Source organism: Pteronotus mesoamericanus, unplaced genomic scaffold (genome assembly GCF_021234165.1).
Source record: "Pteronotus mesoamericanus isolate MK-2021 breed Mesoamerican mustached bat unplaced genomic scaffold, CSHL_Meso_final contig_20, whole genome shotgun sequence".
In the NCBI taxonomy this organism is placed as follows: Eukaryota; Metazoa; Chordata; class Mammalia; order Chiroptera; family Mormoopidae; genus Pteronotus; species Pteronotus mesoamericanus.
In genome coordinates, this window is record NW_026555085.1 from 10,313,352 (window position 1) to 10,330,614 (window position 17,263).

At 44.6% G+C, this 17,263-nt stretch overlaps 1 protein-coding gene across 1 annotated transcript in view; it reads right to left on the reverse strand.

Moving 5' to 3' along the window:
* Window positions 1-17,045, reverse strand: part of LRFN2 (leucine rich repeat and fibronectin type III domain containing 2) — a 39,829-nt gene extending 22,784 nt beyond the window's left edge. Inside the window, exon 1 of the mRNA XM_054568739.1 lies at window positions 15,631-17,045. Coding sequence (XP_054424714.1) covers window positions 15,631-17,030 — 1,400 coding nt within the window. The 5' untranslated portion in view covers window positions 17,031-17,045. The remainder of the gene's footprint in view (window positions 1-15,630) is intronic.
* Window positions 17,046-17,263: the final 218 nt, after the last annotated feature.

A 17,263-nucleotide genomic window follows, 5' to 3' on the forward strand; every position in this document is an offset into this window, starting at 1 on the left:
GCCACCCTCCTACCTTCAACCCCTCCAATGGCTCCCATATCATTCAGGATAAAATGCAAGGCATCGTTATGGCCTGCAGGGCCCTACATGATCCAGCCCTGCCCAGTTCTCTACCATCATTTGCTGTTACTTTTCCTCCAGATGCATTAGATTCCTTGCTGCTTCTCCAACAAGATCAGCTTGTCTTTACCCCAGGGCCTTTGCACATGCTATTTCCCCTACCTAGCTGTTTCTTTCACTCCATCTAATGTCAATTCTCAGAGAGGTCATCACTTGTCCACCCATATAAAACAGTAGATCCCCAATCTCTGTTTCCCTACGCTAATTATTTTTATACCCAGTGCACATTTAAAAATTATTAATCCCCTCTCCAATAAGAATGTAAGCTCCTTGAAGGCAAAGACTTTGCCTATCTTATTCCAACCCTAGGGTCCTGACCATAGTCTATCATAATGCAAACACTCAATACATATACATTGATTAAATAAATGAAAATCTAGCTACCAGAAGTCAAAGTGTGGTTTGTACCTGAGAGTATTCAGTTCCAAATTCAGAGTTTCCTCACATCACAGATCATTCCTGCCCTCAGAACTTGACCCTGGCTCCCACTGCCAAACGAGAAAAATCTAAAGTCAGGACAGAGAACTAGCTACAAGCACCAGTTTCACCACCTCCAGACTGTGGGACCTTGTAAGTCATGTCCCTCCCCAGGCTCAGAGTCCTCATCTGTCAAGTGTCAGTACCACACCTCATAGCATTGACTTACCAACTAAATTGAAACAATAGCTGAAATGTAGTAAGGTATCAGTAAGTATAGCTATTTCATTTGACATTCAAGGCCCTCTCCCATCCTCTCTGAACAAAACTACCACTATTTCCTTAGACCAGAAATTCTTATAGAGAGGTCCCCCAGAAGAAAGCATCTGCTCAGTGATTAGAACTGCAGATTCTTAGACTCCACTCCATACAGAATGAGTCAGAAACTCAGGGGTCTAGTGTCCTGCATCTGTGTGCTAACAAGTCTACCAGGTGATTGATTGTGTTCAGATCTGAGAACCACTGCCCGAGAAATAGCCTTTCTAACAGGTAAGCCAGGTGTGGAAGACTGAGTTTTTGGTCCTGCTTCTTCACTCCCCTGTAATAAAAAAGGTACCTGATATAATAAAATGGCCTGATGGTATGTGAAGTACATGCCCTGCCCCTTAACTTTGAGCCTGGCCATGTCACTTACTTAGGTTAATGTAATTTACCAGATACGATGCCAGCAGACACCTGACATTGGCTTTTTCAGCTGCTATCACCATAAGAAGAACATACTCTGCATAGCCATGGTTCCTCTGCCTAGCTCCAGAACAAAATAGATAAAGAAGGTCTAAACTGACCTGGAGCCTGGAGGCCAGTCCAGCCCAGCCCAGCCCAACTCAACTGAGACTGGTTGAACTCCAAGCAACCTGCAGACCCACAAATAAGAAAACTAAATACTAGTGGTTGTAAGCCACCTCAATTTTTTTAAATCCTCACCCAAGGATACGTTTTTATTGATTTTAGAGAGAGAGAGAGAAACATGGATCAGTTGCCTCTAGTGTGTTCTCCGACAGGGGATCAAACCCACAATCTATGCATGTGCTCTGACTGAAGATAGAACCTGAAAACTTCTGGTGCATGGGATGATGCTCCAACCAACTGAGCCACCTGGCCCAGGGCCCACCCAGATATTTTAGTTTGCTTGTTGTAAAGCATTATTGTGGCAACAGCTGACTAATTACCAGGAACCCCCACATGTCCCTGAAGAGGCCTGATTCCTTCTGCCTCTGTCTCTTTCTTCACTGGTTCCACCTAAAACTATCCCTGCCCTCTTTCTTCCAAATCTCACCTATATGAATGACATAGCTTATATTCCACTCCTCCTGGGCCAGAAAGCCCTTTAGAATATGCCCCTCCCAAATCAAGCATGTGAATTTGCTTCAGTTAGCTCATGAAACAGCTCAAGTGTATAAAGTTCACCAAGTAATTCATTTACATTTTAACCTTTTAGGTGGCTAATTACTAAACTGAAAAGCCATTTAACTAAGTATCATCACTAGCTAATTACCTAGTTAGAAGGTTAAGTGTTTAATAATTCCCTGTGATGTTTAATTTCTGACCACTTATCTTCTTTACAATGCAGTGGTAGTTCCGACATCTGGATCCGTGCCCCCACCCACAGCATCAGCCCCACAGCCACAGAACAAGTTGAAGTCCATCTCTGCAGCCCACCCCAGCTGGAAATAGTTCTCCTTCGTGAATAATTAATGAACTTTTTCACATCTATTGCATGTCTCCATGGTCCAGCTTTCACCCTATGCTTGCCCATTAGTCATAGGTTTTGTGTGATTCTACCTGTTTACCCCACCTCCTCACCTCTGAGACCCTGAAGATGATGGACAGTAATTTGACTTCATGTCCTGAACCCTTGTGTCACCCACAGTGTGTCCAGTCCTTTCACACACACACACACACACACACACACACACACACACACACACACACACACGCCAGACGATAGGTTTAATTGGAAAGAACTAACACATCCCTCTTGGCTGCTCTGTGACTTAGTGTCTCCAGAGATGAAAACAGAGCACTGACAGTGAGGCAGAAAAGCATCCAGATCAGCTTCCTTCCCAGGCTGGCCTCAGCTGCAGGCTGGCTGCTGGATTCTGGGATTGCGTGGGCAGGTGCCAAGAAACGTTAATGACACTGATGCTTTTGCCACAGCTCAGTGGTGGTTGCACACCTCCCCAACACCCATCCTCCTCTCCTAACTTCCCAGTAGAGCCACGATTTTACTTGGGGAGGCAACATACCTGAACAAACAACTACCTTTCTCCACCTCCAATGCAGGTTGGAGGAAACGCAATGAGAGAGAAGCAGAAGACACTGGGTGAGACTTCTGGGAGGCTCTCTAAAGGGTCTGACTCATGGGGGAGGCTTGCATTCCCCAGAAGCAGCCCTGAGACAAGGATTCCTGTACCAGTAGTTTATTGTGGGAGGTGGATCCAGGATCATCTGGTAAGGGAATGGGAAGGAAATTCACACAGGGTGTTTTGCTAAGCAAGTTACCACTGTGGGCAGCTGGGGTTCAGTTCTCCTGGGAACCTCTGGGGGACAGCATAAAACATGACTCGGTTGTCCTCCTTTTTCTTCCCACCAAGGGTAGAAAGCTGAGGTATTAACTTCTAACTCCCTCTATCACAGGCTGGGGCTGCTCCTGGGGACATCAACTCCTCTGCACTTGGGCCTGCCCTGCCTGTGGGCTGGACAGCCCAGAGAAGGTCCCTGGGTGGAAATGTCAGCAAGCGTAGGAGCAGTGATCCACATGTTAAAAATTGTGCAGGTGACCCACAGAAGGAACCTCAGTCCCTGAAATCCACAGAGAAATCCTACCAGCCCTGAATTGCCTCCATCTGTGATTGAATCACATGACAGAAACCAACCTCCCACATTTGGCTAGGGGGTTGTAGTCAGATCTCTGCTACTAGAAGCATGTCACACTTATAAAGATGTTCTTCTTTCATGCCCAACATCTTCCATTTCTCAACAACCTTGTGATGTAGGCAGGACAGTTATTATTATCCCGTTCTGCAGATGAGAAGTTTGAGGCTCAGAGAAGTGAAGGATGGGGAGATATAGGAGCTCCTGTCTGAATTCCCTGATTCGGTCCTTCTTGTATATGCATACCTTGGAGATATTGAGGGCTTGGTTCCAGACCACCACGATAAAGTGAGTCTCACAAATTTTTTTGGCTTCCTGGTGCATGTAGAAGTTATGTTTATACATACGTTGTAGTCTACTAAGTATACAATAGCATTATACATAAAACATAGACATACCTTAATTAAAAATACTTTATTTCTTAAAAATGTGTTAACCATCATCTGAGCCTTTAGTGAGTGGTAATCCTTTTGCTGGTGGAGAGTCTTTCCTCAATATTATTGGCTGCTGACTGATCAGAGTGGTGGCTGATGAAGGTTGGAGTGGCTGTGGCAATGTCTTAAAATTAAGTAATAATGAAGTTTGTTATGATTGATTCTTTGTCTCACGAACAATTTCTCTGTAGCATGCAATGCTGTATGATAGCATTTTACCCACAATAGACCTGCATAATTGAAGTCAATTCTCTCAAACCCTCCTGTCACTTTACCAACTAAGTTCATGTAATATTCTAAATCCTTTGTTGTCATTTCAACAATCTTCATAGAATCTTCACCAGGAGTAGATTACATCTCAAGAATCTATTTTCTTTGCTTGGTAATAAAACACAACTCCTTACTTATTAAAGTTTGATCATGAGATTATAGCAGTACAGTTATATCTTCAGGCTCTACTTCTAGTTCTCTTGCTATTTCTACAACATCTGTAGTTGCTTCCTCCACTGAAGTCTTGAATCCCTCAAAGTCATCCATGATGGTTGGAGTCAACATCTTCCAAACTTCTATTAATGTTATTATTTTAATCTCTTTTCATGAATCATGATTGTTCTTAATGGCATCTAGAATGGTAATTTCTTTCCAGATGTTTTTGATTTACTTTGCCCAGACACATCAGAAGAAGCACTATCTATAGCAGATACAGCCTTATGAAATGTATTTTTTAAATAATAAAATTTGAAAGTAAGACTCCTTGATCCATGGGCTGGAAGAATGGAAGTCATGTTAATAGGCATGAAAAAAAAACATTAATCTCATTATACATCTCCATTAGAGCTTGGGTGCATTGTCAATGAGCAGTAATATTTTGAAAGGAACCTTTTTTTTCTGAGCAGTAGATCTCAATGGTGAGCTTAAGATATTCAGGAAATCATGTTGTAAACAGAGGTGCTGTCATCCGGGCTTTGTTGTTCCATTTACAGAGCAAAGGCAGAGGAGATTTAGCATAACTGTTAAGGGCCCTAGGGCTATCAGAATGGTCAATAAGCATTGGCTTCAACTTAAAGTCAGGAGCTGCATTAGTCCCTAACAAGAGAGTCGGCCTATCCTTTGAAGCTTTGAAGCCAGGCATTGACTTTTCTCTAGCTGTGAAAGTCCTAGATGAAAGTTCAAGAGAAGACTGTTTCGTTGAAATTGAAAATCTGTTGTTTAGTATAGCCACTTTCATTAACTATCTTAGCTAGATCTTCCGGATAACTTGCTGCAGCTTCTTCATTAGCACTTGATACTTCACTTGTACTTTTCTGGTATGGAGAAAGTGTCTTCCCTTAAACCTCATGTACCAACCTCTGCTAGCTTTTCTTCTGCAGCTTCCTCATCTCTCAGCCTTCACAGAATTGAAGAGAGTTAGGGTGTCTCTCTGAGTTAGGCTTTGGCTTAAGGGAATGTTGTGGCTGATTTGATCTTTTATCCAAACCACTAAAATTTTCTCCATATCAGCAGCAATACTTTCTCATTGTTCATTGGAGTAGCACTTCTAGTTTCCTTCAAGAACTTTTTCTTTGTATTCACCACTTGGCTAATTGGCGCAAGAGGCTTAGCTTTCAGCCTCTCTCATCTTTCGATCTGCCATCCTCACTAAGCTTAATCATTGATAGCTCATGATATACAGTGAAAGATGTGCAACTCTTCCTTTCATTTAAACACTTAAGAGGCCACTGTAAGATTATTAATTGGCTTAATTTCAATATTGTCATGTCTCAAGAAATAGGACTGTCTGAGGAAAGGGAAAGAGATGGGTGAACTGCTGGTTGGGGAACAGTCCGAACACACACAACATTTATTGATTAAACTCTCCATGTTTTATGGGTATGGTTTGTGCTGCCCCAAACAATTACAATAGTAACATCAAAGATCACTGATCATAGATCACCAAAACAAATATAATAATAATGAAATTTTTTAAATACTCTCAGAATTACTAAAATGCAATACAGAAACACAAAGTAAGCAGAAGTTTTGGGACCCTGGTGCCTACAGGCTGGCTCGAGGCAGGGTTGTTACAAACCTACTATTGTGAAAAACACAGTATCTGTGAAGCACAATAAAACTATGCCCGTATCAATCACTCATGCTCAGCTGATTGATGAGAAAAATGACTTCAGCAATTAAAATGCACAGGGTGTTTGTTTTTTCCTAAGCATTTCCCATACTTTATCTCTTTGGCAATATCTCCATTTGAAGGGTTTTTTATTTTGATGTTATAGATGGAGCAAAGTCTCAGAGAGGTAAGATGGCTAGTGCATGGTAGAGCTGGATGTAAAGTCCAGGTCTTCTGGCTTCTACCATCACCAGAAGTCCAGAGGCCAAACCTCCAGCTGGGGGGTTGACAGAGGTACTGGCCAGCAGTACTTCCCACCCCCCTGATTTCACTGGGTACAGGGACATAATGCTGAATGCACATCAGAATCACTAGGGAACTTTAAAATCACTGATGCTGTGGCAGGTGCCACACCAAGCTGACTCAGGATCTCCTGGAGAGAGGTTATACAACTCCCCAGGCGATTACAGTGTGAAGCCAGGGCTGAAAAATGCTGGGGTGGTGGGAAACCTCGGGCCTGGTCTCAGAACACCTGGTTTCACCACTTGCCCATCCCAGGTCTGCTCAGAGCTATACGGAAGCTGACAGGAGCTGGCTGCTGTAGACACACTTGGCAAAGGCTAGCTGTCAGAAGAGTGGTTGATGTCATTCTCATGGCTGCCACCACCACCAGCCCTGAAGGTCCCGGATGCTCTTCCTCTCAACCCCTCCCTCTGTAAATATTTTGGTGTTTTTCTGGTAGGAAATAAACAACATCTTCATCCCACTGTCAAACTAACCAAACATATATAAAATTAACAAGGGGCTGGTACTCTGGTTCTCACTTCCTAGGGAGGAAAAAAGCCACATTTCAGAAAAGAGGCAGACCTGATGCACACTAAGCCCTTTACTCTGCTAATTATTTCTATCTTTGGAGATGCCTTCAACCAGAGATTTTCGAGAATGATGAAGAGGTGACAAGTAGAGAAGTTAGTCACCTGTGAAGGTTTTTGAATCTGAGTGTTGTCATCTTGTGCAGAGCAAGAGAGCGGAAAGAGGTGGTAGTGATATGATTTGAGACACACTTGGAAGGCACCCCAAAAAAACATCTCTCCAATACACAAACCTGTTGTGGATTTTGAAATTCCACCATTAGAGATTCACTTGTTTGCATCTTCCAGAGTTCCCAGTTGAGCTACAAAAATTTCTGAAAGGAGTTATGCCTTATACCTTGATATCTTAAAATGCTCTCAGATCATTTCCCTGGTTTACAGCTCTCTTGGAGTAAGCCTTTGAAGAATGGTGCCCCAAGAGGCAGCCTGGAGAACAGAGACAAGATCAGGGAGCTAAGAAGGGAAAGTAGGCAGGCTCCTAATCACAATAAGTATTTATATGTATCCAATATTTCATAGTTGACTATGAAAGATGGACTTTCAAGTACATGGCTTCGTTCAGTCCACACCACAATATATGAAATATGCCAAAAGGAATTTTCCCACTTCACAGATGAGAAAACGGAGACAGAAGAGTGAAATGATTTGCCCTTGGGACAAGGACTAGTAAATGGTGGAGCTGGAGTGCAAACTCAGATTCTAGGGGTGCTAGCTGCCTTCCTATTCTCTCTACATTACTGGAAGTATAGTATGCCTACGTTTAAAAAAACTACATTTCTTAGCTTCTCTTGCAGGCAGGTGTAACCAATTAGATATAAGATGAAGTACTGGCTAGAGCTTCTGAGAATCCCCTCCTCTCTGCCCTCTTGCCATTCGGCTTTTCACATTTCCTGATGTGTAGAAAGGAAATGCGATGGCTAGAGCTCTAGCAGCCATTTTGTACTATGAGGTGACTTTCAGGACAGAAAGTGTGCTGAGGATGGCAGAGCAGAAAGATAAGTGGGTCCCCTGGTGGTAATGCACAGAAAACTAGTCCTAAGCTCTCTCCCACTCTATTTCTTTTACATGAGAGACATACACCCTGTGAGCATAAGTCACATTAGGTTTTTATCCTAATTGCCACTCTAGATTTCTGATCTGAGCCTCACTTTTCTCTGTGATGCCTCTAACAACACAGTCACTTTATAATGGCTCACCCGATGAGACCTAGGACCCAGAAAAATCCTCATGTTAACTGTATTTTCGGCTAGCTGGTCCCAGGGAGCTATTTCTGGGTGGGGCCCAAGGTTCTCACTGGCACCCCTGCTCCCCTTTGCTCCAACATTGCTGGACCTTAAAAATGTGAGGAAGACACTAAAGCTAAAAGAGAAATCCCATCAGACTCCCAGTGGCTTACTCCATTCTTCCTAGAAAGAGAAATAACAGTTAGTGCCTTCAGCCCAAGTCTTCAGCCTTAACAAAACCTCCGTGCGGTGTTACTGAGGTGTGCCTCCCAGCATGGCACCTGGATATGGGAGACCACATGTCTAGTCTATTTTGTAGGACCTTGGGAAATCAACTCAATTCATTTGAGACTAGTTTTATCATCTATAAAGTGGGCATAATATTTGTCCTGTCCATCCTCATTTGTGGATGTCAGGTTTATACAATCAAATAGTATGAAAGCAATTTAGAAATATTTAGAAAAATAAAATCCAAGGTAGGCTGATTTTTATTTTTGGCTCCAACCAGGGAATTGTTGGGGAGTTTCCATCCCTCACAATCCACCCCAACTTTCTCTTTTATACCCTTTTCTTCCTCTGCCTGTGGGGGCTCAATCTGCCCTTTCAGTGGAAGCTGGGATGTCTGGAGAAAGAGCTGAGTCAAAGAATCTTCCCGAAGAGAGGGCAGGTCCTAGACCTGCCATGCCCCCTCTCTTTAAGGACACTTATCCCAATCTGTTTCTCCCCATATCCACAAGATCCCAAGTTCAGCAGTAAATTTCCCTCCACCCCATGGTAGAGATGGCTATATTTTAACAGGGAGGGGGCAGATCTCCACTGAAGCATTGATTGATGGGGAGGAGTGTGTGAATCTGCTTTGTTATCCTTTCCCCAGATGGGAGAGAAAACAACAGTAAAAGATGCTTCCTACCAGCCCCCCCAAAAAGTAGGGTAGTTCAGTCTCTCCAGGGCAAACGGCATGGCTGAGAATCATGGAAGAATATGGTATAGAAAGGGGACCTGCAGATAGATTGGGAGGGGCATGGAATGGCTGCTCTCTCCCCCCATCTACAAGGTATCTCTTCTCAAAATCCCTCACTTTTCATACATGGAGATAATGGCAGCCTAATAAGTACTACGAAGGCAAGGCCACACCCTGGCTAATTTCATACTGTGCTTTAGAAACATGCTCGCTGTTCCCCTGGCCCTCCTGGGGACTGCTCCAGCATCATGCCTGGTGACAGATGTTCTTGATGACTCTTGGAGACAAGTGTTTATGAATGTCACTTGGACTGATAATGACATGCAGGGCACTTAATTTTCCATGTCACACCAGGGAGGAGGTTGAGCTGGGATGGGCTGATGCTTTTTCTGGGCAGGTAGGGGGAACCCTTTCTTTCTGACTCCATTCTGGCCACACTTTCTCTTCCTTTTATTGTCCCCTCGTCCCTCTGACACTGTCCCCATTAATGCTGACTACTTCTTGCAAGGGCAGGTTATGGGACTGAGAGATGGGAGAGTCTACCCTCCCCAGTCATATGGGAAACGGGCCCCACCTGTGGGCTGTCTGTGTCCAGCATGTCCCAGGGCCTGCCTGCAGGGTTCAGCAGTGTGTACTCAGGGAAGGCAAATGCCTTGGGAAGTCAGTAAGAACCCTTAGATAATTAGAGAGCTAGTATCTGTTAAAAGAGCGAGACACTATTTCATAGCCAAATTCAAATCCTGAGTTACCCATGATTTGGGATTATCCAGGGTGCTGCCCCTACTTCCTGGCATGTAGAATAGAACCTGATGATTTCAGATACTACTTACAACTCCCCAGGCTTCTGTAGGACCTTGGCATGGGTCAGTGGTAACCTGTTAGTGACTCGTGTCCAGGTCTGGTTGGACAATCTGAGTTATTGCCAAAGTCCCTGTCTGTGTCTTCAGGCCTTGGGACTCAAAACCTTGGGAGACAGGGCTCCCTAACTGTGAGAGGCAAGATGCTTTTGGCCCCATCTTGTAAAAACAGGTGGATTTAGCAACCATGGTAACCACAGTGTTTTGATCCTGGGATTATACAAGTCTTAAACAGAGTCACAGACTATCAGGGCTGGACTCATTTAAGTCACACATTAAATTCAGGCTGCCCACTTGGTAGCCCTGGCACAGAGTCAGCTGGGTTCTGCATGAACCCTTCTGGCCCCGGCAGCTCACAACTTACTGGTAGTTCTTACTTATTCTGCTGTTGGGCAGTTCTGATGTTCATTTCCATTCTGTTCAGTTCACCAAATGTTGAGTTGATAGCTGTTGTGGGCCAGGACTTACTAGGAGCTGTAGGGTCCAGAGTGAAGTACACAAGAATAGCACATGCTAGAGAGGGAGAAGGATAGGAAGCCAAATCATTCCACAGCCAGAGAGAGAGCTATGAGAGGTTCATGGAAAGCTGTTGTTTTTGGAATTTTTTCTTGTATTGGGCCGATGCCTGTGCGCGCATATGTGTGTGCGTTTTCTCTTTCTCTCTCTCTCTCTCTCATGCGTGCATGTGTGCATGTGTGTGTGTGTGCATGTGTGTGTCTTCTCTTCTACTCATGGAAGTTCTTTGAATAAGTTAAGGGAGCTATGATTTCTTTTCTAAGTCCTGTCATCTCCAAGGTAACCTTTGCCTATCATGTATAAACTTCCAGAACCACATTCTCATCACTTGATCACTGGATACAGTGCAGTTGGTAAAAAATGACTCTTAAGACTGCATTATCTGTATTAAACATATTACAGCTCTGTTCTGACCAGCGTGAATGATTCAGTGATTAGAATTGTAAACTCCCATGCACGATCTGAGCACTTTACTTCTGTTAACACAACTGAAAACTATAGGAGTCTTTTATCAGCTCCATCAATTTGTGGCCATGATGTCTTTGAGATTGACTAAAACTCTAAGCCTACACCACACAAAATTCCAGTGGAGCCAGATTTTCCTCACCTTGAACTCATGCAATTGAATCCTTGAGCCAAAAGGAAGACACATTTTCTGTGTTGTTATCCATGTCAATAAGAAAATACACTGAGCAGTATGGTGATGGAAGCAGGTGTGGAGGCACAAGGCAGAGGCTCTCCTGCAGGTTCACATCAACTTATTAATCAGTCTGGTTATTGGCCAGTTCTAAGTCCACTTTACCAGTTTCCATTTCTCCATTTTGTTCCAAACTCAGTTTGAGATTTTTTCAAGTGCCCCATACGATTGTGATGTGCTCTGTTTATGGCAGGGAGTCACAGCCATTGGAAACTCCTAGGATATTTTCCAAGTGTCCTTATCACCCCAGATGTTCCAGTTAACTTCCTATGGTGACTCATGGAGATGGGGCCTAGTGGAGAATCACAGTGCAAGGAGGGATGTCCCTGAGGAGTATTGCCCTCCTGAATAACAAGGAGGCAGATTAAGAGGTTGGGAACTACTGTTACAGTATCCCCTGAAGACAGATCAATAACTTGGAAGGATTTGCTTTTGGTGAACCCATGTCAGATCCCAGTAATCAGCATTCTTTTCCAGGGGCTTACAGCCATCTGTTGAAAAATTCTTCTTAGAATATGGAATGCCCATGTCCAGGCTAGCATCCTATGATTTTCTGGGTCTGTTCTTTGAAAAGTAGAGTATCTGCCATTTCCCATCTTAGGCACTTCCCTTTCTGTCCATGTTGTCTCAGGATCACTCCCCAGGCTTGGGAACCTCATCTAGTGTTACTTTAGACCTGTAAGTGACCCCTGGGGCCTGCAGACCAGCCTGGCAGTGTGATGCATCTCTGCTGAGCTACTGTTTCCTTTCCATTGTATTGGCCTTGTCCTTCCCAGGTTGCCTGGATTCAAATTCTGTCTCTGCTACTTACCCTGCCCCCCATGTAACACCTCAGGCAAGTTTCTTATATAAAATGTGGAATAAGTGCAGTCTAGCCACCTGGGGTTTTAAGAAAACTAAATGAGTTATGCATAAAGCCTTTAGAAGAGTTCCCAGTGCAAATAAGCTCTCAATGCAGACTTGTACGTTTAAACAGGTCCTTCAATAACAGTGTCTTTTCATTATAATATTGAAAGATGCTGAAGGAACTTAACTTGTGTATATGTATCATGCCTAAGGTGAAATTGGTTTGGCTATATGTTGTATTGCTCGAAGTCACAGAACCTACGGATGGTGCTGAGTGAGGACTGACTATGTGGTTGCTATTGTTCTTTCTGGGGAGGGTGGAGGCATATTGGAAACTGCTTGGTTTTGCCTGCTGACTTTGTCTAGGCTCCTGCAACCCTGTTCTCAAAGAACAGATCTTTGTCATTTTATGCTTCTTCCTCTGAACATGGATTAAAAGCCATTGTTGGCTGCTTTAGCTCTCTCTGTACAATGTGTGCTCCTCTTTAATATTCATCTTTGGATACAAGCCTTTCTTTCCTTCTTTCGTACACTTTCCTGTCAAAGTCAGAGCATATCAGAGAGCCACTGTGCAGCTGCTTGTGTCTTTTCTTCCTTAGGGGGAAAATTTCTTTCTAAAAATGTATGGTTTCTTTCTTCGAGTCTCCTGTTTCTCTGGAGCCAGAGTCGCGGGCAGGGAAGCATGGCCACCGTGGCGGAGTCTGAAGCCAGAAGGCCTGGGCTCTTTCAGGCCTGCTTCCTTCTGGCCGCGCAAACATGGAGAGTCGTTTCATTCTCTCAGCCTCTGTACTTCTTGGTATGTCCAGGAGAATTAAATGAGATATTGCCCATAGAGCTACATATCACACACACATTAGAGGGCAATAGTGTTGGCTAGTGATTGCTACATACACAGCACCTTGACCTTTGCTCAAAAATTTTGGAAGTCTGTTTATTTAAAGCCTGTATTGTGTATCTAATCTTCCTCTTCCATTTCCTTCACCAGGTTGGCAAACAAGATAATGGTCTTACTCTCACCATTCCCATTACTACTAGCAGTACCAACAATCAAATAATTTGTGTTCCTTGAACACTTCCTATGCGCCCACGCTATTTGGAGAGCTTTCCATGCTGTGTCTCTATTAACCCTCATGAAGCTCTAAGAGGAACTCAGCATCTTTTTTTAAAATTCCAAGACCTCTGGTACTTCCATTTTATTTATATTTATAAACCTAGTGTCCCCAGGACCTTGATTGACTTCAGGACCATAGCCCCAACACCTCTGGTGACCCTCCCAGACTCTCTAGGACCCCTGGGAGGCTGCCATTTTGGCAACCCCAGCATGTTGTCACCCTTATACCCATGACCCCCCTAAACTTCAGTTCCCTTCTTCCTTGACCTGTACAAGCCTCAGGAGTCGTAGCTTTTCACCTTCACACTTTTTATCAAAGTCAAGACCATATAATAAATTCACAAGTGAAGAAATATACATATTTTTAAAAGGTCAATCTTATAAGTTATCAAAGAAATGCAAAATAAATAAGTTCCATTTTCATCTATAAAGCCGGCAAGATGTAAGTCATTATATATTCAATAATTGGCGAAAGTGTGGTCAAAGTGGGCACTGTCACCTTCCACTGGTGAGAGAGTAAATAAATATTCATATGCAATATATGAAGGTTATACTTAGCTTGTTAACCCAGTAATTCTATTCATAGGAAAATATGCTAAGAAAATCATAGAAGCTGCACAAATAAATTTATGTATAAAGATATTCATCACAGCATTACTTTTAATATTAAAAAAATGGTAAACAACCTAAATGTCCAACAATAGAAGATTGGTTAAATAAATTCTGGTACAGCCAAATGAAAAATATGTTAACACCATAGGAACTAAGCAAGATATAATGTTGAGTGGAGAAATTAAGAAACAAAAATACACACTAGAATGATCACAACTATTGTTTTGAATTGAAATAAAATGGTTGAGGCTAAAGGCCTCTGGATAGTTTTGAGCAGTGGGGTTACAGGTAATTTTTATTTCCCTCTTTACCTTTTTTCTCTATTTTCCAAATTTGCTACAAAGACTATTACTTTTATAATTAGAAAATATATATGTATATTTAAATTTAATTATATCTCTATATCTCTATCTTTCTACACATGTATATGTGCATATGTTTAAGTTCTAATGCTGCTTTCTCCAACCCAAGAAATGAAGCTGTTCTCCAGATAAACCAAGTAAAGGAAATTCCACATAAGCATATTTCAGGTAAGGGAACTTCCCCTGCTTTTCTCCCACACTTTCCCACATGAGGCTCACCAACTAAGGAGGTCAGAGCTGTAAGAAACCTCAATGATAGATCGAGAGTTCTTGACCTTGCTTGACCTATGGACACTTTGGCTGTGGGTGAAGTCTACAAGATCCCTTCTCAAAATAATCATTTCACATGCATAAAAGAAACATAGAATTTCAAAAGAAACTACGTTCTTTGAACAGGAAGATTCTAAGTCATGTCCCTCATATTTAACACAAACTGAGGCTACCTGAGGAAACTCATGTGGGGTCAGACCTCTTGGGCCCCTGGCCTGTATGCTTTCATCACTCTGTGAGCTCCTCCTTCTATCTGAATGACTTAAGCAATTTTGCTGCAGTTTTTCTGTCTTAAACCTCCCTTGCTACTATGCCTAGAAAATGGCCCCTAGATTCTCATAGCAAATTTACAAGGTCAACATCAATATCTCCATTTCCAGGTAAGGAGACTGACACCCAGAAAGGTCAGTACAGGTAGACAGGATGACCCTGTCCACTTCTAAAATCCAGTTCACATGACCTCTCTAGCTAATTGAAGCTCATCCCAGACTCCAGTAGGACAAATTTGGAAAGAGACACGTTTCTCCTGCTAGGGCTGCTTAGGGTAAAGAGGCTGCCAGGGGCTGAAACCAACCCAGAAGAAAATGGAGCTCAGGGAAGGTAAGAAACTCTGAGAATGCAGGATGTTTGTGGGGCTTTTGATCTAGCTGAGCCTGAAGCAGGTCTTTGAGTTTTCAATTACACAAACAAATATGTTATAACTTCCTTTCTTTTTAAAGCCAGTATGACTTGTGTTCAAATACCTGAAACCAAGTGTCCAGACTAAGTTATATATCAATTACCTATATTTTCTGGATGAGGAAAACTGAGGCAGCCCAGGAGAATTACATAACTAGCAAGTGGCCAAGCCATGATCTGAATTCTACTCTTTCTCATCTGAAAGGCTTAATCACAACTGCATCTGTTTCCATGTGAAGGCCAGATTCACTCCTCCTTGGAGGAGTCAGACACTTTGGCCAAGAGGTCTACTCATTGTTCTTGTATATCCTCTAGCTGTGGCTCAAGACAGGAGTTCTACGGCTCATACTCACATGACCACCTACCACAGCCTCACCCCTGGGGGCCTGGTCCTCCTACATACACACCTTCTCAGGCTGCCCATGTGGGTTCCTCTATTCTTAAACCAGTAGATGTTCTTTCTATCTCCTATAACTTTCATGAATGGCATGGCTTGCCCCAGGATTCTTACAGGCACCTTTGGGGAGCAGGGCCTTAGGTGGCAACAGCTCAAAGCCCTCCCATCATCTCCTGTTTCCCCAGCCAGACTCCTCCCTGTCTTAGCACGGCCCCAGCTCACCTGTAAATCAGTACCTCATCGTCGGAGCAGTTGTATTGCAGCTGATACATCTTCACCCGGGGTGCTGACTTGCTGACCGACCACTTGACCAGGGCCGAGGTGGTGGTCACATCGGACACAAGGACAGCCCGTTCTGGAGGGCTTTTGGGAGGCTCCCCACCATCGCTGCCTCCCCCTCCCCTGCTGGTCTTGCTGGAGCCAGTGATGTCTGAGAGGCGGGACTTGGGGGGTGCTGTGCGGCTGGTGCTGTTGCTGAGGTGTGGCAACTGGACAATGGAGACCTCCACAGTGGCCGTGGCCTCCCCAGCAGCGTTGGCAGCAATGCAGGTGAAGGCACCACTATCCTGAGATGTGGTTATGAGGATGTCCAGGGTGCCGTTGTTGTACACCGCGGTCCTTGAAGAGTTCCCCACCAGGCGGTCATCTGGGGCCACCCAGTGGATGAGGGGGTTGGGGTCCCCAATAGCCTTGCACTTGAGGGTGGCTGCCTGGCCCTCCAGAACCAGCAGCTTGTGCGTGTGCTGGGTGATGAGAGGTGGCTCGCACACAAACTCTTCCTCACGCACATGCCAGAAGTAGCGGCCTTTGAGGCCCCCAGGGGAGCCACAGGTCTCCAGGTCATCATCCCGCTCTAGTCGCCGCAGCCAGAGAAGCTCGCAGTTGCAGTGCAATGGGTTCCCCCCAAAACTAAAGGACAAGGGTGGAGCAAAGGGTGTGGCAGTTAGAGCAGAGGCCTGGGAGCGGGCAAAGATGGGGTCTGGGGGTAGCTTCTGGAGCCGGTTGGAGGTGAGGTCCAGGCGGGCCAGTTTCTGCAGGTCGGCAAAAGTGCCCTCAGCAATGTGGTCCAACAGGTTGTGGTCCAGGCTCAGCTGGTGCAGGTTGACCATGCGCCGCACGGAGCCCCAGGGCAGGCCATGCAGGTTGTTGTAGGAGAGGTCCAGGTCCTCCAGCGTCAGCAGGAAGTCCTCAAAGGCATCATCGGCGATGCCACCCAGCTGGTTGTTGTTCACAATGAGGTGCTGCAGGTTCACCAGGCCACGTAGGGTGTCCTCCCCGAGGCTGGGGAGCCGGTTGCTGTCGAGGTGCAGGGAGCGGAGGCTCTCGAGGTCCAGGAAGGAGAAGGGCTGGATGTGGCTGATGGTGTTCCTGGACAGGGTTAGGTCCACCAGCCCTGTCATGTTGGCAAAGTCCTGGCGGCCTATGTGGATGATGAAGTTACCACCCAGACGCAGCTCCACCGTCCTCCGGTCAATGTCAGGGGGTACAAAGAGCAGCCCCTTGGAGGGGCACAAGGTTCCCAGTGACTCAGACAGATTCTGGCAGACACAGTACTTGGGACAGGCGTCAACCACGGCAAACGCCATGCCAAATGCCAACAGGCTACCAAGGAGAGTCTCCATGGTCTGGTCACTCAGGCTGTGGTGCCTGGAAGAGAAGGATACAAGGTCAAGGTCAGGAGGGGGCTTCCTAACTCCCTGTCCAGAGCTTCCTCCCTCACACTCACCAATGCCTTGGGGAGCAGCCATGAGGCATCTGATCATTGTGAAGTGTAACCTCTTCTACCAATCCCTATAATACAGGTCTACTTTTTCTTTTTTCCTTAGCCCTTATTACCTTCTAACAGACTATTAAA